Source organism: Eurytemora carolleeae, unplaced genomic scaffold (assembly GCF_000591075.1).
Source record: "Eurytemora carolleeae unplaced genomic scaffold, Eaff_2.0 scaffold125, whole genome shotgun sequence".
NCBI classification, from domain to species: Eukaryota; Metazoa; Arthropoda; class Copepoda; order Calanoida; family Temoridae; genus Eurytemora; species Eurytemora carolleeae.
The window spans coordinates 261225-286488 of NW_019396104.1; the positions used below are offsets into that span (position 1 = coordinate 261225).

The 25264-nt window shown below is 31.8% G+C and overlaps 2 protein-coding genes across 2 annotated transcripts; one reads left to right on the plus strand and one right to left on the minus strand.

Annotated features, from left to right (window-relative positions):
• Nucleotides 1-1766: 1766 nt before the first annotated feature.
• Nucleotides 1767-14485, minus strand: LOC111695035 (uncharacterized). Its single transcript, XM_023464178.1, has 15 exons — nt 14402-14485; nt 13495-13598; nt 12931-12979; nt 11930-11977; nt 11796-11851; nt 11120-11185; nt 10254-10363; nt 9553-9713; nt 9011-9132; nt 7243-7304; nt 5430-5507; nt 3984-4071; nt 3802-3885; nt 2290-2341; nt 1767-1869 (listed from the first exon to the last, which is right to left on the minus strand). Exons 1-15 carry the CDS (start codon nt 14421-14423, stop codon nt 1820-1822), a joined length of 1152 nt encoding a protein of 383 aa, XP_023319946.1. The 5' UTR covers nt 14424-14485; the 3' UTR covers nt 1767-1819.
• A 679-nt stretch (nt 14486-15164) lies between these two features.
• LOC111695038 (uncharacterized) lies at nt 15165-21873 on the plus strand. Its single transcript, XM_023464181.1, has 7 exons — nt 15165-15241; nt 16793-16912; nt 17057-17106; nt 18606-18773; nt 19292-19433; nt 19839-20376; nt 21681-21873. Exons 1-7 carry the CDS (start codon nt 15197-15199, stop codon nt 21824-21826), a joined length of 1209 nt encoding a protein of 402 aa, XP_023319949.1. The 5' UTR covers nt 15165-15196; the 3' UTR covers nt 21827-21873.
• The last annotated feature ends 3391 nt before the right edge of the window (nt 21874-25264 follow it).

Genomic DNA, 25264 nt, shown 5'->3' on the forward strand with positions numbered 1-25264 from the left:
TCTGCACACTGATTTAATATTTATACAAATTCTGCACAGTGATTAAATATTTATAAAAATTATGCACAGTGGTTCAATATTTATACAAATTCTGTACCATGGTTTTAATATTTATAACACGTAAATGCTGCACAATAATCTAAGGTGTTGGGACATTTCATAGTAAACATTTTATTGGTGTTCATTTCCATGGATAACAAAGTCATGGAGAGGACATTTCATAGAAAGGACATTCTATAGATTGGACATTTCATAGACAGGACATTTCATAGAAAGGACATTCTATAGATTGGACATCATTTCATAGACAGGACATTTCATAGAAAGGACATTTCATAGACAGGACATTTCATAGACAGGACATTTCATAGACAGGACATTTCATAGACAGGCATTTCATAGACAGGACGTTTTACAGATAGGTAATCCAATATTTTTGATATCTCTCAGTCGTGTAATTAAACAAAATGTTTATATTCTGTACAGAAGTGACCTTAAAACAGGAAAAAGTTTTCAAAATTTGTAAATTGTAGCTGTCACTAAGAATTGTTATAAAAAAAAATATTTATAACAACTACAAATAACAACATAAAAGTGTTTTAGGAGACGAGCACTCTTTAAAAAACGATTTTGTTCCTGATATCGATCTTGACAAAAACATTGGTAAATTATGAATATTTTGTTCTAAATTGCAACAAAAATAAAATTAGATATCCCAACATTTTGTTCACAAATGATTTCGAAAGCTTTATAGAAGAATCAATTTTTCCCGGGAAAAAAGTTAAAACCCCGGACATTTATGAGATAAGCTGAAATAAGCATATTAGTATTCAGCTGGCGAAAACTGCAGTATGGAACGATTAACTTGCCAAGGCATGAAATTGTCTGCCTTCAAGCTTATCTATCGATCTATCTACGTTTTATATACCACTATGGGAAACTCAGAATATTTTTGCGGAATAAACTTGCTTGCAGTACACAGCGGGATTCTAGATAATGGATTTTCAAAAATTCAATATTTTACGAGACAACGTTAGAAGTTGTCTTTGTAAAATTAAAAAAAGGTCAGATTTTTTATTTTTCTTCTTCAAGACACCCTTTACCAAGATGTGTATTACAATCATTGTTTAAAATGCACTGTGGGATAGACTTTACATCGAGGTTATAAAACTAAAAATAAGTTTTACAGCGAATTTTCACATTATTTTACTCAGTCTTACAACGAACTAATTTAAAGGATATCGTATCCCATTTAAATATGTTGATCTTATTTAATTCAGAGTTGGATAAAGAAACATAAATAGATAAAAATAGATAAATAGATAAATAGATAAATAGATAAAAAGACAATTAGATAAATAGAAAAATAAAAAAATATATAAATAGACTATATAGATAAATTGATAAATAGATAAATAGACAAATAGTTAAATAGATAAAGTGATAAATAGGAAAATAGATAAAAAGATAATAGGAAAATAGATAAATAGATAAATAGATAATAGATAAATAGATAAATAGATAAATAGATAATTAGATAAATAGACAAATAGTTAAATAGATAAAAAGATAAATAGGTGAAGAGATAAAAGATGAATAAATAAACAGATAAATAGACAATTATTAAAAAAGATAAATAAATAAATAGATACATAGATAAATAGTTAAAGATGTAAATAGATAAATAGACAAATAAATAAATAGATAAATAGGTAAAAAGATAAATAGATAAATAGATAAAGAGATAAAAAAGAAGTACAAAACAAGATGTTTTTTAAGATTTATTTTGATGATTAACTGAACGTATAAAATTCTAAAATTACAAAAAGTTCAAATCAAGTTTAGTCACCAAACCACCAGATGCTGCAGCTGAAAATTTAAAAATTATACAAAATTTCTTAAAAGGATGATATGGTTCAAATAGTTCATGTACATAATATCGATCATAAAGTTTGGTTGAAAAAAAAACAAAATTATGCACATTGATATTTTTTAGGAAAAAATTTATTTTAGGGAAATATGTCTCAATCTATGTCTGATTAATAAAAATTTTTCAATCATTTGAAACGGTTATGGTATTAAATAAAATGTGAATCAAGTAGTATTTCTAGCCAATGTTCCTGTAAAGTATGCAATTTTGTGTGAGTCAAGTTTTCTGTATTTGTTAATCCACCCTGTAAAGTTTTCTGTATTTGTTAATCCACCCTGTAAAGTTTTCTGTATTTGTTTACCCACCCTGTAAAGTTTTCTGTATTTGTTTACCCACCCTGTAAAAAAAAAGAATTTTACCTGCTAAAGCGTCATTTAGCATGGTTAGTCCGGTATTAGCTCGCATACCAGGCTAAAGGGAAAAATATGAATAAATACTAATGGACATCATTTTCAGACCCACTTTTTTAAACATAAAAGGTTATTCGATTTTAAATAGGCTTGACCCAAATCTTATATGTTTAACCTAATGGTATTCATGATATCTAAAATATAGGAAATATCATTTTGGTTGACATCTGTGGTCAGAGAAAACTTGTTGCTTAATATAATGAAGCAAAATTATAGAAAATATTATTTTGCTATGAAGATAATATCTCAGATTCTTTTAGATAGCCCTTTAAGCCAACCCACCTTATATTTGAAAAACGGATCAAAATCCAATGCTTATCTCTATGCAGATTGTAATGCATAGTATTTTATCTTTTTGTCTGCAGGGGCGTTTGTTTCTTGTGGTGGTAGTCATTGAGATTCTTTAAACTCTACGTTGTGAAATTCTTCCACATATTATTATTATATTCAATATATTATTTTAGAACCAAATAAAGTGTTTTAAAAACAGAAATTTTATAATATTTTAGAAAATGTCCTATATCTAGGGCTGGGCACATTCCAAATTTTTTAGCCGTTTCGTTAACGGTTAGTTCCAATCGTTAAAAAATAAAAAATTCAGTTAACCGTTAATTTTAAAGGAGCGTTCGTTCTGTTAACAGCATTTTCCGGTTTTTTAAAACTACCGTTAGTAAACTATCTCAATTTTATTAACGGCGTTAAGGGAATATTTTCAACAATCGTTAATGGCTCTAACCGTTAATGGTACCGTTATTACAAAATTAATGGCGTGATTGGAGCAAAGCGCCAAAAAATTTCGTTAACGGTTAAATAAATTGTTAAAGGCACAACCGTTAATGGTAAAAAAATCGTCAACGGCGCATCTGTTAACGGTATATTACAGTACTAACAGTGTTAACGGTTTAAAAAATCTTTAACGGCCTGTGCCGTTAACGGTATACTACAGTATTAATGGCGCAAACGGTATATAAACACAGAAGACAACATTTTAAATTTTTTTTTTTAAATTCTTAATCAGAAAATAACTATATAACGTTGTTAGCTTTTTAATTAACTTTCAACCAATAACGTTTGTTTAAAAAACGACTAATCCGTTTCGTTATTGATTTAAAAATTAAAGGTTTTTGCCGTTTGTTAATGGACTCTTCCTCCTTTTCGTTAACGGAACTTATGCCCAGCCCTACCTATATCTTGTATCTACACGAACAATACATATATTTTTATGTCTTTTTATTATAAAATTCAACTATTTTTATTGGAATAGGTATGATTATAATTATGAGAAGAGCAATATGCATACTTATTTAATCTGGTTTATTTTTTTTTATTTTCTTTGTGACCAAAAACGCTTTTGCTGGGTTTTTATATTGCCTTTTTGTCATTCAATTCATTAATTTTTGAAATGTTCAATTATTTTACACTAAATTCTAAATTGTTTTCCTAAAAAATGATTCAACTTACAATTATCAAAGCATTGGCTCTGGTGTATGTTGCAAATCCATATTTAAAGAAGATGTAGAACGCTGAATGACTCTGGCCTGAGCTCTAAAAAAAAATAAAAGATTAATAAGAACTTGTTGCTTATATAAAGATGTATACAGAATATCGCGGGTTACTTACAATTAAGTAGATAGTAAGAATACCTGCGCATTTCCATAGCCAAAGGAATAACCCATAATACCGTCATCTCCAAGATCAATGAAGTCCATTCCAAATCCAGCAGTTGAATAGCTAAATGTAAAAAAATAAATGGAACTGCATGGAATTGAAATTCAATTAAAGGTAGTGATCAGCAATGTATGGTAGTCGAACTGAGAGTGTAGTATTGTTGAGAAATTTTTTGGATTCATTTGAGACATATAAGACGTTTTAATGATGTATAATTACCGAGTTTGGTTGCAAAGTCGACATTTATCCATTTGGGGGGTTACGTTATGTGAATTAAATATTAAAAATTACTAGATAAAGACTACATTAAATGTATCAAAAATTCTACAGTAAACTAATTTGATGTTTAGGAACATATTTCTCAGTAGAAATTTGTCAATAAATCAATGTTATAATCAATTATTTCTTTTTCGTCGTTATATTGAATTTCTTATTCTTTACAAATTTGTTCGCAAATTTCTTCAATTTCTTTAAAAGTCGTCTTTTCATAAAAAATTCCAAGAAATCTACACAAAATTTTAGAGAACAATAGGATATAGCAGAAACCAATAAAGAGTTTACTGTAGTATTTTTGTTACATTTTTTGTCGTCGTTATTTGGTAATTTAAAAAAATTATTCTAAAAATCATCTTTCTAAAATGGCAAATCTTTGAGAATTTTAAGAATTGAATTTGAGTTCTTGTTGAACAAATATGCCACATTAAAAACGTATGATATGTCTCACATGAATCCTAAAAAATTTCTCCACAATACCACATTCTCAGTTCAACTGCAATACACTGCCAATAATGAAATTAATTAAACATAAATTAATACATAATTGGATTAATGTTCTTTTAAAAGTCTAAAACCCACTCATTTAAAATATGGTATTAACTTTTAAATTTTTGTATTACAAAAACTACGAACCAGGACGGAAAGGGAAAAATTCAATTCCAATCTTTAAAATGTTAAATGAGTTGGAAAACCATTTAAACCCTTTCAGGACTCAATGAACACTTTCTTAATTTAATATTGGTTTAAATTTTTAAAATCACCAAGATTAAATATCTAAAATGTTTCCAACTACGGACTTCCACGGCGCTTCACCCCACTCTCCTGCAATTATCATTTTATAAACTGGAAACATGTATAAAATTCAGCAGTTTTTGCATTTTTTTAATAGCGAATCAAACAAATTTAAATTGTTCAAATTCTCCGATCTTTTGCGGTGCATTGCGCCCCGTTTCAATTTCATCGTTCTTTACTAAATAAAGGTTTTTGCAGATTTTTCTCTTTAAAATGGTTAATTTTCAAAAATAAAAAATATTGAAATATTTTTGAGGCAAAATTTTTGAATTTTCATCAACCCTCTTTCCTGGGGTCATGTGAGTTGCCAAAAAATATGAACAAAATCTTACAATAAAAACTTAGATATTTACTATGGATTTTGAATTATGTCCCAAGCATCCTGTGGTAGAAAATCATCTGGCCTTTCTAAATGAACTGCCATTAACCTCCTGAAATAAGATATCTGAAGGATCATAGGGGTAAATTTTTGTAAAGTGGCGTGTCCGATTTATAAAAGTACCCCTTTTACTATTGACTGAACAAGGCTGACAATTTATTGTTATTTCTACAGAGACATTTGTAATTATTGAACACTTTGTCAGAGCTTTTATTATTAAGAAAAATTCATATTTATTTTTTAAAAGTCGCAGACAATTTTTCAAATTAGAATTTTTCAAAACTGCGTTATTGAATATTTGGGATTTTCGATGAATGAAACATCAAATGGGGTGAGTTTACACTGTACGCTAGCGTACACTTCAATTTCCGACAACTTTGACACCATGTTAGAAATAAACACATGAACTTTTCTGCCCTTGATGATCAGTTAAAGGTTTAAAAGGTTTCGTTGTAATTATCAAGATGGTCATCGTTTTTTGAACAAACAAACATTTTGAGAACGAACGAAATTTTTCCTGAAAAAGGGTGTCGCTCAGAAAAAAAAACCACCGATGGACGAACGAAATTGATCGTTTAGAGAAATGAAAAATTATCCTTTTTAAAAGCGAACGAAAACGAATTTTTTAAACACACTTTTTAAAAAACAATATTTTTTATATTCCAAACGATTTTTTCGAAAAACTATCTTTTTTTTGAACGAACGATTTTTCTGAACGATCGTTCAGTGAGAAAACGAACGAAATAGATGGAAAATGAACGATCATTGTTAAACCAAATGAAATCAACTATTTTTTTAATGGTTGGGAAAAAAAGAACGAAATGAAATTATACGATGAACAAACAAAATGAAAAAACCGAACGCGCCTTTCTATAGCTTGAACGTGCCTATCTCTAGCTTGAACGCGCCTATCTCTAGCTTGAATGCGCCTATCTCTAGCTTGTAAATCGAGGGTATTCTTTGTCTGGTGGGTACTCTAGTTTCTAAGGAGGATAAAATCTATTGATTTCGAAAATTTGGATGATTCACATAATGGTTTCTTATGAATAGGGCTGGGCATTGCGCAAAGTTCCGTTAACGGAACGGAGGTTTTCGAAATTTAACGGAAGAGTCCGTTGACTAACGGCAAAAACCATTAATTTTTAAACCGTCTTCTGAATTTGAAGTTTAAATTTTGATAAAAAAAATTGAGTTTGTTCAGTTAATGTCGTTAATGATTTGACAAACCGTTAACGCCGTTAATACTACAAAAGATTGTTAATGGCTGCATGGTTAACGGTTTTACAACCATTAACATTTTTTTTGGCGCTGTGGTCCGTTAATTCTGAAATAGACCGTAAATGGCTGCACTATTAACGATTTTTGAACCGTTAACGATTTTTTTTTGGCGCTTCAAGCCGTTAATAATGTACTTGACCATTAAGGACTGGAGCCATTAACAGTTGTCTTGAAAATTTTACGTTTACGTTGTTAATAAAATTGATTTCATTAACTAACTATACTTTTTTAACTAAATGTTAACGAAACGGCTGAAAAAAGTTGGAAAGTGCCCAGCACTACCTATGACCAGAAAATTTCATTGATTTTTTATGCGAAAGATGGATCCTATGTCAGACTGTGACATTTGTCTTGTGTTTACTTTACAGCTCAGAGACTAAAAATGCTTACACCTCTGAAATAACTATTTCTATATAGTTTTATAGTTGAATAATGATTATTATTATTAGAATTTCTATCGAGTGTTCCCTTCTTTTATATTTGTAGCTCTATAAGAACAATAATCCTACCCAAAAGACTCCATGTCACAATAGAGACCATTCGCAGGTGCCAGAGCAGTGGAGGACTCGGCCTTTAAACAAACAAATCATTAAAGGGACTATTCAGTCAGTCGGAATACCCTTTTGTCCTTTAATCAAGTGCATAACAATGGTGCTGATTAAATAGATATATAACAGAAAATTTTCCATTGGAAAAAATTCCAATTATTTCCATTAGTTGTGCCTGACAGAGGTATAATCTCAATCTAGTTTTATGGGAAGGTTTCATCTCTCCCTGGTTTGATGGGAAGGTTTATCTCTACTTAGTTCAATTTGAAGGTTTATCTCTAAATGGTTTGATTGGCAGGTTTATGTCACCTGGTTTGATTGGAAAGATTATCACAACCTGGTTTTATTGGAAGGATTATCTCTGCCTGGTTTAATTAGAAGGTTTTTCTACACCTGGTATGGTGGTAATGTTTTTTTCTTCTTCCCCTTGTTCAATGGGAAGTTTTGGTGGGAAGTGTCTAATTTATCTTCACATGGTTTCATGGGAATGTTTTATTTCCACATGGTTTGATGGGAAGGTTTTATCTCCACATGGCTTGAATAAAAGGTTTTATCTCCACATAGTTTGATGGGAAGGTTTTATCTCCACCTGGTTTGTTGGGAAGGTTTATCTAACAAGGTTTATCTTACTAGGTTCAATAGTTTCATCTCCCCCTGATTTAATGTGAAGTTTTATCTCCACCTGGTTTGATGGGAAGGTTTTATATCTTCCTGGTTTCATGTGAAGTTTTATCTCCACCTGGTTTTATGGGAAGGTTTTATATCTACCTGGTTTCATGTGAAGTTTTATCTCCACCTGGTTGGATGGGAAGGTTTTATCTCTACCTGGTTTGATGGGAAGGTTTTATATCTACCTGGTTTCATGGGAAGTTTTATCTCCACCTGGTTGGATGGGAAGGTTTTATCTCTACCTGGTTTGATGGGAAGGTTTTATATCTAACTGGTTTCATGTGAAGTTTTATCTCTACCTGGTTTGATGGGAAGGTTTTATATCTACCTGGTTTCATGTGAAGTTTTATCTGGTTGGATGGGAAGGTTTTATCTCTACCTGGTTTCATGTGAAGTTTTATTTCTACCTGATTTAGTGGTAAGTGTTTTATCTCTTTCTGGTTTAATTGGAAGGTTTATCTACTCCTGGTTTGATGGGAATGTTTAATCTTCCGCTTATTAATTGAAAGGTTTAATCTCTATCTGATTTGGTGGGATGTGTTTTATCTCTATTTGGTTTGATGTAAAGGTTTATCTCTAACTGGTGTGATGGAAAGATTTGTCTTTAGCTGTATAGATGGAAAGGTATCATCTCAACCTGGTTTAAAGGGAATGTTTATCTCACCCTAGTTTAATGAGAATTGTTTTATATGTACCAGGTTTGATGGCACGGTTTTATCTCCCCCTGGTTTTATGGGAAGGTTTTATCTCCCCCTGGTTTGATGGGAAGGTATATCTCCCCCTGGTTTTATAGGAAGGTTTTATCTCCCCCTGGTTTGATGGGAAGGTATATCTCCCCCTGGCTTGATGTGAAGGTTAATCTCCCCCAGGTTTAAATGGGAAGGTTTATTTCTACCTGGTTTTATGGGAAGATTTTATCTCCACCTGGTTTAAATGGGAAAGTTTTATCTTAACCTGTTTTAATGGGAAGGTTTTATATCTACCTGGTTTGATGGTGTGATGGAAATTATATCTCTACCTGGTTTGATGTTGTGATATGACATGGGAATGATAGCTCTACCTGGTTTGATGGTGTGATGGGAATGTTATAAAGTCCAAATGCATCAGCTATATGACTCCAGGGCTGACTTGGGGGCAGGGAAGGATCAACAGTGTTAGGCCCAAACCCACATCCCTCAATACCTTTGCAAAACATTTTTTCAGTTTAATAACAGATGCAATAGGTTAAGTTCAAGGGACTGTAAGCGTGCTTTCAAGTGACCCTATATGCAAAGAGGACAATGAATACAAGCGGGTTTTGATAAGTTTAAGCACACAAATCTCTGTACTCGAAGAACACACAAAGGTTTTAAGGGTACCGTTGTAACTCATTTATTGCCATAAAGAGTCACTAAAAATTACGCTTACAGTTAAGTTAAGATTTAAGTAATGAATAGTGGCGAGGTTGTTGCTCCTAAAAAGACGTATAAACCTTTACTATATACATTATGCTTGTGTACTGACATCATAAGTAAAACTTTCTTTTTATAACGCCTCTTAAAAGTAAAAAAATGAAAACGATGAGCATCTCTACATTCTTACAACTTGGGTATACATACTTACCAAGTTGATCAAAGACCTCGTCGTACACAAGTTGTTCATATGTTTTATTAGTTACAAGCTCAAGTATATGCGCTGCTATTGGCCAGTTTACAATAGACTCCTCTTCAGTGAGTGGGTATGCCTGGGCATTTTCACCAAGAAAATGTTCAGTTAGCTCGTGCCTTCACAAAATTTGTAATTAGATATTAAAAACTCCGCAAAAAATGAAATGGTATTATAATTAGGATCGTTTGAGAAAAAAAATAGTACTCTTGATCGATATGATAGAATTACTGAAAGAATATAATTTTAAATGAACAAGAGGAAAATAGCGGTCCTTGTAACTTAATGGATAATCGAATCAGTTCTTTGTGGCAGAATTTAGACTATTATAGAATTGAAAAAACGTTATCGATAAAAACAGAACGATGGTCGATGAACAAACGAACCATCTTTGGTCATAGTCGAGAGGTCAAACAAAACGTGAGGATTTCATTGCAAATTGAGCCAGCAGGTTTTGCAATGCAGTACAGGGTCATTTTGTGAAAGTAAAACAATTAGAAAAAAGTAAAAATGGCATCTAAAACTACGAGAGGATAAGATCTAAAACTACGTGAGGATAAGATCTAAAACTACGAGAGGATAAAATCTAAAACTACGAGAGGATAAGATCTAAAACTACGAGAGGATAAGATTTGAAACTACGAGAGGATAAAATCTACCTAAGAGCTCTGTTATCAACCCCTACATCAAAATTTGTTTCTTGTTGAAGTTGAGAAAAAAAATCCAGATGACCGACAGCCATATCAGTAGCACCAGGAAGCCCAGATTGCTGGAACATTAATTTCATATTAGGTCACTGATACAGGGTTATTCAAAAAGTGTGAGACTAAAATGACGACATAAAATCATGATTTTAAGCGATATGTAGGTTAATTTTGGAGATATGTTGCCTAAAATACAGCATTTAAGGGATTTACGGAGAAATTAGGCGAAGAAGAAACAAGTTTAAAGTAGAATCAAGGCTGTGAAAGATTCTGCATAAATTCTGTACACTCGTCATGATGTATAATTCTTTGTCGGTAACCCTGTCATCATCATCATCAACATCAAACAGAATATACAGCGGGATAAATAAAACTGGTGAAAAGAAAGACGACTGTTGGACTCAAGTTATGATATAAAACAGCACAAGTCAAATTTACGTAAATTGGACGCATGATGTCAATATTTTCTGTGCTTAATCATAACTAACTCTTCTTATATTAAAGAGGTAATAAAAAGAATAAAATGATTTGAATTTCTGATAAGTAACCAGAGATGGCATTTAAAGAACTTGAGCCGCGGTTTAAATCCGTCAAAACCCGGTTTAAATTAAGCGCCGGCTTAAATCTTGAAACATTTGATACAATTTTAAGTGGAACCAACCATATTTAAACCGCCGCTCAAATTCTTTAAATTCGGCCACAGATAAATTTATACTTGGGTGTGTAATCAAAACTAAATGAGCTACGAGGTCACAAAGTCGAACCAGTAATGTCGCATGAATTTGACCATATTTAGTAATACTATCAAAAATCAAGATTACCCGAGTTAGTAGTTGAATAAAAATAATATTCTCAAACCCTTTCCCGAGCTGGAAATCAAGAACATTCTAAATAAATATTTTCAAAATAATCATCTATCAGCTAAAATATTCATCAATCATCCTTCTCATCCTATGTATGAGTACAAAATATAAAGTATCAGTACAGGATGAGTACAGGATGATAAGGATGAGTGCAGGATGAGTACAGGATGAGAAGGATGAGTCTAGGAGGAGAAGGATGAGTGCAGGATGGGTACAGGATGAGAAGAATGAGTACAGGATAAAAAGGATGAGTGCAGGATGAAAAGGATGAGTACAGGATGAGAAGGATGAGTATAGAATGAGAAGGTTGAGAGAGATGAGAAGGATGAGAAGGAAGAGAAGGATGAGAAGGTTGAGAAGGTTGAGAAGGTTGAGAAGGATGAGAAGGACGAGAAGGATTAGAAGGTTGAGAAGGTTGAGAAGGTTGAGAAAGATGAGAAGGATGAGAAGGACTAGAAGGATGAGAAGGTTGAGAAGGATGAGAAGGAAGAGAAGGATGAGAAGGTTGAGAAGGATGAGAAGGAAGAGAAGGATGAGAAGGTTGAGAAGGATGAGAAGGAAGAGAAGGATTAGAAGGTTTAGTTGGTTGAGAAGGATGAGAAGGATGAGAGGAATTATAAATTGAATTTTCCACCTGTAACGGAATTTCAGTATCAAATCCCTGGGCTGCTACTCTAGCAATTGTCAAAGCTAAATAACACTTTAAAGAAAAAGAATTCAAGATGAGAAAAATCTTAAAGCTTTCCAGGAAAAATTATTAGTTCCTACCTAAAACCATTTTTGAGCTTTCTCCCATTTGCCATTTATCAGACGGTCCTAAAATATATAATCTAAGATTTTTACTCAATAATTTAATAATAGTTTTTTTTTGTAAAAATTCCAATATTTTTTCCATTTTTCATGATTTCTGACTTAACCGCTTTTTTTATAAAGAATCTTAAATTAAAGGGGGGGGGGTTTCTTGAAATAATGGGCCGGACTCTTTTTTTAAACTCTCCTATACCATGCACGACCCTGCAGTACATTTGAAACAGAATCTTTAAAAGTACAGCGATCGTCGTATAAATCAATACACTAAAGACGACTTTTTATTCAATTTTTATTTTTACAAAGCTTTAAACCAGCTGTTAATTAACAGCTTCTTTTTATTTTACTTGTAAGCTTGTAATTTGAAAGCCTGAATTGAAAACTTAAATAAAAATGTCGAGATAATTGTATTTATATATACGCCGACCAATGTACAATTAATTTCAAAGGAAAAGATGCAAACTGGAGAAGAAAATCAGATTAAAAAAGACCCTCCCCCAAACATCCTTCTTTTATAGTTGACAGGCAAATATGTCTTCTTGAGAGTTTACTTAATCTCTTCTTCAAAGAATCAAAACTCGATAAAAGAAAATTTACAAGATATTTTGCTTTCTGGGTGTTTTAGGATATTTAAATTTTTTCCATTTCATTTTTATGCAAGACCTTGTGCTCAAATAGTCTGTTAGGCATGAAAGTATTCGACTTAAATAGAGGTTTCTAGAAAATTTTCTGGAGATACAGGCAATAGGCATATAGCCACAAGCTAAAGCTGAATTGAATTCAAAATCGATTGCTATCAATCTTTTTTCATGTTATGTTTTAGTAATGCAAAACTGTGAGGTGCTTACAGCGAAGAAAGGAATTCTGTAGAAAAAAATTGTTGCCAATTGATTTTAAAATCCACTCCTTTCATTTTTCATGAACAATCCCTTTAAACAACAAATATTCGGCCTTATTTCTACCTACTGGTGTGGGGTCTTCAGACATTCTTTGTCCACCATGAACATTCATCTAGATATATATATATATATATATATATATATATATATATATATATATCTGTAATATGTACATATATATAATACATTAATTTGAAAATTAATTTAACATCTCGTTAAAATCCGCGAAACATCTGTGAAAAATTCTCAAATCATTCATACCGATGATTGCATAAAAGCATGAAACAATTTGTTTATGAATAAAATGTTATATAAGAAGATTGTTGTGTTTCAACTGATATATTTAATACATATATATGTGTTGTGTAATGCTTTCTTAGAATATAAAACAAATATATATTTAGAACATACTTTCATTATTAAGACAATTAAAATTGGGGGTTTACAGTGCAGTAATCTCCTACTCTCATATTATATAGATAAAACCTCTTAAAGGGACTGCTTAAAGCCTCATCTGCGTTGAGTACACAGTACGCTAACGTACACTCAATTTTTACGGCTTTTTATAGGTACAGAATTTAAAAGATATAAGTACTGAGATCTCTGTCCTCAATGATAACTGTTTACCTGTTCTCCAACTGGGTTTACATAACCTCCAGCATAGCCGAGAACCCTGTACTTCTCAATGTCGGGCAGGACAAAGTCTCCATAAGTAAGGGAAAGCGAAACCGCTAAAATTATAAAAAATTTAAATAAATATACCCTANGGTGTAGGATTTCTGAGATATCCCTTCTCTTCAATATATATTCCATATTACAAACAATGCTTTTTTTAAAAGCCTTTGACTACAAATTCAAATATGGAAAAATATTTACATTAATGTCAAAATTAAACGTTTATTTAAGAAAACTGAAAATGTGCAAATTCCCTTTAAACACATATGTTAAAAAATATATTAAACATTTCTTCGCAAAAATTGTGCAATTCGCCTCCTTTTGTTTGATTAAGTCCGATATAAGTAAAAAAAGGCTTTCAGGCAGTATGTCTGATCGAGGCCAAGATTTTACCCTAAAGTTTTGGATATATATATTAGCTAAAAAATTCAAAAATGTAAACAGTCTCAGAGCAATAGTTATGTCTTGAAAATCGATTATTGCAACTCTAATATTTCAAGAATGTACGAAAAATATGTATCTATCAACAAAAGAATAAGATGGTCAAATTAGTAAAAGAGAAAGTATTTATTAAAGGGTTGTAAACATAATTTTAACAACGGTACCTCTGAAACCTGAATCTGATTGTAATGTAAAAGAGTACGCCGTTTTTAATTTTCTCGGTTTAAAAGTGTTTACTTATGATAATTCCTCCATTATTTCTGAAGCAACAAATGCGTAATGCACTATTGCAAAGACACTACAAATGAAAACATTTAGTCTGATATATCTGATATCTGATATATACTTGATCAGACAAAGCATTTAAGGTACAGTTGTGAATCAGAAGTGCCCCTATACCAAAGGTTAAGTTGGATACCTAGGAGAAGAAAATGTTTCATCTTGAAGATTGAGTTTAAACTGAAAATGTCTTTGAATAAGTGTTCTTATCAATTGTTCTTCAGCAAACATAGTACACCTTTTCAAACAGTGGAATTTTTTATAATCACAGTACGTACACTGATCAGTGATCATTTATCTTTAAAGGGACTGTTGGTGTAAAATATGTAAAAATATACATGGTTAGTCCACAAAAAAAGTGTGATAAGCGTCTTCTTTTCAAAAAACCATTCTCTATGTGTTGTCCAGTCGTCCATAAAAATAGCACAGCAGTTGCTTTCTTAATCAAAATGTACTTAATCCTTTTGAATATATATTTCTCCGGTCTAATTCTTATATCTATTAATTGATAGCCCCCAAAAAAATAGAATTTACTCAAGACAATTTTCCAGATTTTCTCTAATTCTAATTCTGATTTTGATGAAATTTTAGGATAAGATAGAATTCGGCCAAAAAAATATTTATAAAAAGCTATAATCTTGAACAAGAGAGGACATAAATCAAACTTTTTGTATTCACCGTTGTACCGTTTTGAGTTTTCAAAAACTCTTACGGTTTCAGGTTTACAGTTTCCATTTCTTTTCTTTTAAAAAATGAAGATTGTCAAGGTGAAAGAAGGATAAGATTATTATTATAATTATGGCAATTTCTCATTTCAAAATCATAAACACTCGCTTTAAACTTTGAAGAAGAAAAAACTGTACAGAAACGTGAAGATTTACTTTATCTTTCATTCAGGTTAATTTTCCAGCAGTATCTTAGTCTAGTACACATCATGAAGATACTAGGTCCACTCTGTGGACTCTTTGCTCTAGCTAGGGTAGGCTCTCAAAATCAGAAAGCGAAAATAACTGAGGTTTTAGACAAAATCTGATATGTAATCCTTATAGCTTTGTAACCCAATGTCAAGGACCTTTGATACTAAAGACTATGAATTCTGTAAGATTAAGTATTTTGAGTGAGTGGGAAAAAAACTGTTCCTAAATTATACAAAAATTGTTTGTCTTGTATCATCTAATCTTTTCTTGTCTATTCTCTCTTTAAAAAGTCAAAGCTTATGCATTTGAAATGGTTCCAAAGGGTGTGTTGCCCTTATATAAAAGAAAATATTTGCTTATTTCAAATAATTCCCCATTAAAAACAAGGAAATCTAAGGTTCTTAATGATTAAATGTTCAAACATGTACGTAGAGCAGTGGGAAAGGAACAGCAAACAAAAGACAGTTTTTGAAAACTAGTGGAAATTCCATTTTACTGAATGTAAAAACTATCAATTTTCGATTTGTGAAGGAACAAGAGGAATTGTTTTTTTAGGAATAGAAAATTTACAACAAAAAACAATATTTCATTTTTATTTTTTGTCTTACTTTCTAAAATCAAAACAAACACTTTTAAAATGAATTCATGGCACATAACCTTTTGATAGAGGTAAGTTCCATTAAATAAATTTTTAACAAAGGAATTGAGTCCTTGCCACAAATTCAATCCCTATATCTTTTGAATCCAATGTAGTAAACCTTTGATATTTCAAACTTATATTATTAGATCTAACAGAAGTCATAGTTTGAAATGTCAAATGTCTACAACATTGGACTGCAAAGATTTAGGAATTAGAAAATCAGAGCTTGTGACAAAGACTCAATTCCTTTACGGAAAATTCTGGAATTCGACTTTAAGTTGTTAGCTCATTAACGGGACTAAACGCCAGTTATAAGTTTAAAATGAAGAGGGAGTGACCAGCAATGTTTTTTGTTGACCTGACAATGTACTATTGTAGAGAAATTCGTTGGATTCATTTGAGACATATAACACGTTTTAACGATTTATAATTACTGACTTTGAGCACAAACTCAACTTTCAAAATCATCCATTTGGGTGGTTTCGATTTGAGAATCGATGTTTTTAAATTATTAAATAACGGCGGCAAAATTTGCAACACAAAATCTACAGTAAATTAATTAGTAGGAATAGGTTGAGAAATGAAGAATTAACTTTTATAATCAAAAATAAGTAATCTTATTCAGTTATTAGTTTCTGTAATCAATCATTGTTTAAAAACATTTTCTGTAGAATTTCAGGAATTTTTATTGAACAGACGACATTTGAAGAATTTGGAGAAATCTGCGAACAAATTCTGAAATAATAAGAAATTTAATATAATTATGAAAATTAAATAATTGATCTAATATTTACTTATTGACAAATTTCTATTAAAAATATGTTCTTAAACATTTAATTAGTTTACTGTGGAACTGTTAATCTCTTTAATAGTCATACATTTTACATAGGCAATTGATAACAAAATAAAAGCAACGATAAAGGTTAAAATTTTACAAATAGCTATGAATAATCTTTAACATTTAAAATTTTAGGCTCAGTTTGAAAATCTTGATAACCTCCAGGATGTTCTGGATGCAGATGTTGAACAATTTCACCATGTTGGAATTTCTGCATCACTTTTCACAAAACTGGATTATCTTATGAAAGCCCAAGTAATAATTTTTTATTTTGACTTTGTCTTTAACCTACCATATAATTAATCATAAACCTTTTCAAGAAAAAACTTTATATATCTATTAAACTTTTTTTTCGTTCACAAATTTTTATAAATGATTTTATGATGTTGAATGTTGCAGAGTGGGAAGAGGATGAAAGGGGATGATGCTGCAATCCATTTTGACGATCAGTAAGTAAAAATTTAAGAACCCAATAAACATTACAATTCAGAAACGGTCTGAAGATCGTCATTGTTCTCTGATAAATATTTAATGACAAACGATTCTTGACAAGATTATCATTAAAAAAACTATTCTTAATATTTGGCAAATTTGATCTACCTTTTTTGCTTTTAAACATTACCAGAATTAAATAAAAATTTTGTTCAGATTTCAATTTATTGAATTAACAAAATTATCAAAACCTACACTATAACTTTGTCTTATGAAATATGACTCAAATCAAGTAGGCTTCGATATAGAATTTTTTTTCGATGCAAACTTTGCTATAACATAGTTATCGAAAAAAAAGTTGTCTGTGAATTTCCATGTTTTGTAGTGGAACGCTCTGTAACTAATGGTTCATACACTGCAAGAAATGTATTTGATATTGGCCCTATCCAAATAACATTGGTTCCTACTCTGGTAAAGTGTTTGCTGTGACGAGACTTAAAAAGAAAGAAAGAACATTTTTTGTAGATATCAATGTTTATCATTTAAAAACTGGTTATTTCAATTGTGGGTTCTCTACGAAAATGACTCTAATGCGGGAAAACATGTAAATATTATCATATTTTAACCCAAAAAAATGAGAATATCTTCCGCATTATTAATAAGATAAAGGTTTGAAAGGTACTGTTGTGAATCAGGCACTGTCATTTTTTAATAAAGGGTCACTAGCAATTACGCATACAGACCCTTTAATCGTCGTTATCTGTGAAACGGTGGCCAACAGAAGCCAACAGTTTCAATTAGATTCCTACCGCATAGATATACATATATATACATTAGATTCCTACCATAGATATACATATACTTACATTAGATTCCTGCCATAGATATACATATACATACATTAGATTCCTACCATAGATATACATATACATACATTAGATTCCTACCATAGATATACATATACATACATTAGATTCCTACCATAGATATACATATACATACATTAGATTCCTACCATGGATATACATATACATACATTAGATTCCTGCCATAGATATACATATACATACATTAGATTCCTACCATAGATATACATATACATTCATTAGATTCCTACCATAGATATACATATACATACCTCTATGATTCCAACCGTAGATATACATATACATACATTAGATTCCTACCATAGATATACATATACATACATTAGATTCCTACCATAGATATACATATACTTACATTAGATTCCTACCATAGATATACATATATATACATTAGATTCCTACCATAGATATACATATATATACATTAGATTCCTACCATAGATATACATATACATACATTAGATTTCTACCATAGATATACATATACATACATATATCTATGATTCCTACACTAGGAAATGAGTTTTCTTCATAGATAAGAGACTGTTCAATATATCGAACTGTCTTTTGTAATTTAGATAGACTGAACACAATAATTTCTTCAGTGTAATCTAATATTCAATTTCTAGATGGGTAATGGGTTCGAACACAAAATCAATGGTGGCTACAGTTGCTGCTAAAGTAGTGGACATGGGTTTGATCCAATGGAATACAACAGTTAAAGAATTATTTCATGACGCTGGACTCTTCGAGGTCAATGAAGGATATTGGCCATCTACACTTGAACTGTTCTTGAGGTAAGTAAATTCCAAATTATACTTACAAGTTACACACTTTAGTTCTTAATCTGATTTCAAGTCCTGTTGATTTGTCATCATCATAAAAACAAAAGCAAAGTTTTGCAGATCTTTTAAAAAATAGTAAAACTCGTCTTTTTTGCAAGTCAATATTTCTTTTAATTTTGACCGTCATTGGGTCATGTGAGTTGCCACAAAATATTTGGCCTAATCGGTTCAGATATTTTGACGTGAATTGGATTCAGGGTGGTTCCGCCGCTTAATTTTGTTACATTAAACGAGAACGCGCTGGATCAACCACATACATTAGACGGGTTGGTACAAAAAGAAACTACACCAGGCAATCCTGGTTCGAATCATGCTACTTTTGAACTTATGTGGATACAAACACATCAACTTACTTTTACAGAAAACAGTTTTGATCTCAAAGATTTCTATGATGGCTTTAAAGAGTAAAAAAAAAACCTTAGACTTTTTAAAAAACTAATTCCAATGGTAATGAACTATTTGTTTGCTAGTCATGGAAGTGGTGCCCCTGGTCTGGAGCCCATTAGTTCCATATATGTAGATTTGGTAGACTATATATTTAACAAAACAAGCTGGGTGGATGGATATGATAATAGAGCAGAGAGAATTTATTTATCAGCAACAATACTCAAGGAATGCTATATCTATTGGACTAAAAGCCGTTCAATTGCACTTTAGTTCACAAACTGGTTTTTAGTCCATTTGAACATTTGAGCATATGAGCCAAATTAAAATTCATCATGTTTAAATCAACTAATACAAAAATATATATATCACATAGGCATCATCATAGTGGTGGCCCCTGGTATGTACTAGCCGCAGCGCTCGGCTTAAAGATTGTCGTAACCTGGCCTCAATCACTTAAAATTACATCTTATTTTTTTGTGCTGAAAATACTTAATTTTTTTAAATAGTTCAATTAAACAAATTCATATTAATTGGACGTTTTGAACGTCAGTTCAAAATCCAAATGAATATTAGTCTAAACGACCTTTTATTTAATCGATTATTAGTCCTATTGATATGACACCTCTCAAGGATGATCCGTATGTTCCACAGTATACTTTTGAATACTCTATTGGAGGGTTTACTATTGCTGGTGCTATGCTGGAAGTGGCGACTAACAAAACCTTCGAAGAGCTTTGTCAAGAACTATTGTTTGATCCTCTAGAGATGGAAGGTTGTGGATTTGGTCCAACAACCACAGATCCTACCCTTCCTCCCAACCAACCTTGGGGACATCTCAGTGATGTTTGGGCTTACAGAAACCTTCCAGTTCCGCCAAGTGATTTCTCAAATATTGCTTCATCAATGGTCCCAGACGGAGGAATCAAATGCAACCTGGACTCATGGAGAAAATATCTGCTTGCTCATCTTTTCGAAGATACAGACTTTCTTCCTGCAGAGCAATGGACCAAATTGCATACTCCTATTGTAGGGGGATACTATGGGTTTGGATGGTTCATTGATAACAGCAATCCACTTGTTGGAACTGTTTTCACTCATGGAGGAACTGATGGCCATAATTTTGCAAACTGTGTAATAATACCTAGGTTTCAAATCGGGGCTAATATTGGTAAGTTAATTAGATTTTTTATATGAGGTTTGTATAAAGTTTCCCATAAAGGATGAAACTTTAGTCTCTCAGAAAAGACAGTTATATTTATTTTAAGCAAAATTTTATTTTGATTTTTTTTGTAAATTTTGGGATGGTTTTCGGTTGGGTTGGAAAATATGAACGGTCTTCCAATTGCCGACCAAAAGTAAAATACGCATTTTATTGATACAATGAAGACGACTTTCGATTTCAAATTTGATTTATATCAAACTGTTAAGCAGCATGGGTAATTGGATACACATAAACATAGAAGTCAAGAGAAGCTCTCAATTAAAAAAAATTGTAATTTGAAAAAGCTTGTTAAAAATCAAAACTAAAATAAAAAGTAGTTTTTTATTTTATTGTACTAAACACAATTAAATATTGTCAAGTCATTAAGTAAACCTAGAAAGACCTTATTTAAAGTTGATGACTAAATTTAACATATTACTAACTTAAAATTATAAATATCCAGTGTTATCCTCATCCTTTGTGGGTAACTTTTCTTCCAGTAAACCTGACTTTGAAATATTAATTCCTTAACCAAGTATCTACTATCTATTTGATTTGATTCTGATGTTTCTAATGTTAATGAAAATGCTAACGTTTGACTTTAAAGGAACTGGACATTTGCTTCAGATTTTGATATTCTAGTCATTTATAGTTGCAAAAAAAGTAGCTGAATTAGTCAGACGTAGTTCAACAACTTCTCTTGTGCCCGGTTTAGGTGTAGAGAAATGATTGAACCCCATCTTCGCGGTTTAACCACGTATTGCTATTCATTTAATCTAGTCTCTGATTTACAACTGTACCTTTATCTGATCAATAACGTGGAAGATATTGCATTTTTCCAGGCTAGTGTTACACTCTGATAACTTTTATATGTTTTCCAGTGGTAACATGCGCAAGTAACTTTTGTAGAGAACCCACAATTGAAAATGATCAGTTGATCAGCTTGTACACATTGATATCTAATTCATACTTGATCAGACAAAGCTTTTAAGGCTACCGTTGTGAAGATTGAGTATCATCTCGTCAAATTTCGGAAAATGTGGCGCTTGATTTTAACAGTTAGGGCCGCAACCTAAATTGCCTCGTAGTGATGAATCGAATGTTTAAGTCCGTAATATCGAGTGCAATGTTCATGAATTTCCGGAATTTTTAGCTGCTGAACCAGACATAATAATTAATCTTATTTTATTGACAACTTCAAAACTGGAAAACTAGAAAACTGTAAAAATGGAAAACTGCAAAATGGAAAACTTTAATCATTTATTTTTTAGCGACGAATGTTGCAAACCAAGGAGTTCAAGGTATTGGTTTCAACAAGGTTTTGGAGTGGATGTTCACAAATCTTGGGAAGAAAGAATCAGAACACATTGCAAGCATTGCTGAAAAAAGTCGTCTACTTGAATATAGGCATTTGTAATTATTTAATCTTATAAATAAAAAACTTTGATTTGTTTCTCATGCAAAGATGATTCAAATAAGTTTGTTTTAATCTAGGTTACCGTTATAGAGAATCTTAGAAATATATTTTAAAGGGTAGCTAAAAGTTTAAAGTTATCATTATAAATTTGCAATTAAAAAATTGATAATTTAATGTAATAATTTTTTAGTTAACATTTTTTGTTGTTGTTTTTGCATTAATCTAAAGTTTAAAAAAGCTTTTTGTGTAACGTATAGAAAATCAAATCGCTGAAAATAGAAAAGTATTTATCTATATATATATATTTAATTTGCTTGTCTGTTTGTATCCAATAAACGTCAAAACGGCTAAACCAATCGGGACAAAACTTTGTCTGGGACAATCTATATATATATATTTAGTTGTAATTTCTGTTTGTCTGGGTGTCTGTTTGTTTGTTTGTCCGATCATAACTCAGGAACCCATGGACCGATTTGCCTCAAACTTTGAATTCGGGAGACCCACGTGAATGTTCTTAGCTTGGGTTTGAGATTCTAAGTCAAGATTAGGTCGACTTTAATAGAGAAAATTTAGTTTCCCGGTAAATCGTTCAAGTGCGGGTAAACGACATGAATAACTTTTAGTAACTTGGGAAGCGCTGGGTTCCCAAGCTAGTATATATATAAAGTTGTAATAACCGTTTGTCTGTTTGTTTGTATGTCCGATCATAACTCGGCAACCCCTTGCCGGATTTGCCTCAAATTTGATTGGGTAACATTGTAATTTACGACCAAGCGCGGGTAAACGGCGGGCAACGCTATGTTCTTGAGCTAGTTTCAATATAAAAGTTCACCAATCAAATTCAGTAATTTGTCTTCTCGTCCTAATGTTCTAAAATTCAAGAACTTTTAGAGTTTCTCTTTATATAATAATACGACTATGTTTAAAACAGTCAAGAATGTATACTTGAAAACAGTAATTTCTTAAACTTCATTTTAAAAAAATGTTTAAAACCTGGTTTTGAAATAAGATTTTTAATATTTAGTTGTGCTGTATATTGCACATTAAAATGAACATCATCAGAAATCAATACAATTGTGCAGAGTCCATTTGCAAAATCTGCAAATTCAGCTGAAATCTGTTAATGCATGCATTTTGCATTTCTGCACAGTTGCATTGCAATCTAGGATTTAGCAAGGAGTTACCAAGGGATAAAGATAAAACCATGATGAAAGTTAAAGAGAGAGTGAATCATTAAATCTAAGAAAAGATATAAAACGAACAATAAAAATTTAAGGCGATCTAATAATAAAAAAAAGAATGTACCCCAAAATAAGAAATAGAAAAATTATTCAAAAACAAACAAAAACATGGCAATAGGAATTAGAGGAAGTTATAGGAGTAGGAAGGGTAGTATATGAAAGGTGTAGGAGTAGGAAGGGTAGTATATGGAAGGTGTAGGAGTAGGAAGGATAGTATATGGAAGGATAATATATGGNAGGAAAAGGAAGGATAGTGTATGGAAATGTAGGAGTAGGAAGGATAGTATATGGAAGGTGTAGGAGTAGGAAGGATAGTATATGAAAGGTGTAGGAGTAGGAAGGGTAATATATGGAAGGTGTAGGAGTAGGAAGGATAGTATATGGAAGGATAATATATGGAAGGTGTAGGAGTAGGAAGAATAGCATATGAAAGGTGTAGGAGTAGGAAGGATAGTGTATGGAAGATGTAGGAGTAGGAAGGATAGTATATGGAAGATGTAGGAGTAGAATGGGTAGTTTATGGAAGGTGTTGGAGTAGGAAGGATATTGTATGGAAGGTGTAGGAGTAGGAAGAATAGTATATGGAAGGTGTAGGAGTAGGAAGAATAGTGTATGGAAGGTGTAGGGCGTAGGAAGGATATTATATGGAAGGTGTAGGAGTAGGAAGGATAGTATATGGAAGGATAATATATGGAAGGTGTAGGAGTAGGAAGAATAGCATATTGAAGGTGTAGGAGTAGGAAGAATAGTATATGGAAGGTGTAGGAGTAGGAAGGGTAGTATATGGAAGGTGTAGGAGTAGGAAGAATAGTGTATGGAAGGTGTAGGGAGTAGGATCGAAGGATAGTATATGGAAGGTGTATGAGTAGGAACGATAATATATGGAAGGTGTAGGAGTAGGAAGGGTAATATATGGAAGGTGTAGGAGTAGGAAGAATAGTGTATGGAAGGTGTAGGGAGTAGGATCGAAGGATAGTATATGGAAGGTGTAGGAGTAGGAACGATAATATATGGAAGGTGTAGGAGTAGGAAGAATAGTATATGGAAGGTGTAGGAGTAGGAACGATAATATATGGAAGGTGTAGGAGTAGGAAGGATTGTATATGGAAGTTGTAGAAATAGGAAGGGTAGTATATGGATTGGAAGGTTTAGGAATCGGAAGGATAATATATGGAAGGTGTAGGTAGGAGTAGGAAGGATATTAAATGGTAGGTATAGAAGTAGTCGAGAATAAGATTGGAAATTATTTTTAAGAAATTAGTGAGTGATAAAAACAATATTGGAAATTGGTTGCGTCATTATCACATTTTGAGATAATGCATTATGCGTAAACAACTTCTTATTTAACAAACTTTTCTAGAGATTATAATTTCTCTTATCCATATTTTTTTTAGTTATCTACTTATCTAACATTGTTTGCTTTAATAAATTGTATAGTACACATTGCAGTATATTTAATTTATGGTGCAGAATACTGCCAGATAGTAGAAATATTTTTTACTGGAAATAAATGCACTAAACAAGTTATCTGAGTGTTTGTGTTTTCACATAATATGGAGCATGTGAATAAGTTAACCCGGTGTTGGGTTGTCGGTCAGTTTAATCCGGGAGCTCACAAAGACACGTCCGGTCAGCACGGATAACTACACTACACCTTTTTGACATGATCATGACGATGACGTACTATGAGGATGACGTACTATTTCTTATAAATCCACAGAAACATATTTTTTTTCCAGAAATAAATGTGACGTCCCCAGCGTTGAGTTCACACAGAACACTAGCGAACACTCTGGATTAAAGGGGCAGACCGGCTATGTAAGGTAGTTAAACTGAGTATGCAGTGTTGTGGACAAAACCCTCTTTCCCGTTTTGAGTATAATCCACAATTCAAAACAAAACTCACCTTCATAACTTGCAAAATAAATCACTAAAAACAAAACTTATCTTATGAAGACTAAATCAAGGTTGTAATGCAAGGAAAGTTAATTGGTGTCGCGTATACTCTGCGTACATATTGCAACTAGCTCTCTATGGGCGGAATTTGTAAGTTCGTTTAGTATTCGAGGAGGTTAAAAGCATTAAATTTTAATAATTTTGATTATTCACATAATAGTTTCCTATGACCAGAATATTTTATTGATTTTTTTTATGTAAAAGTGGATCCCATGTCAGGCTTTGACATACGTGTTGTGTT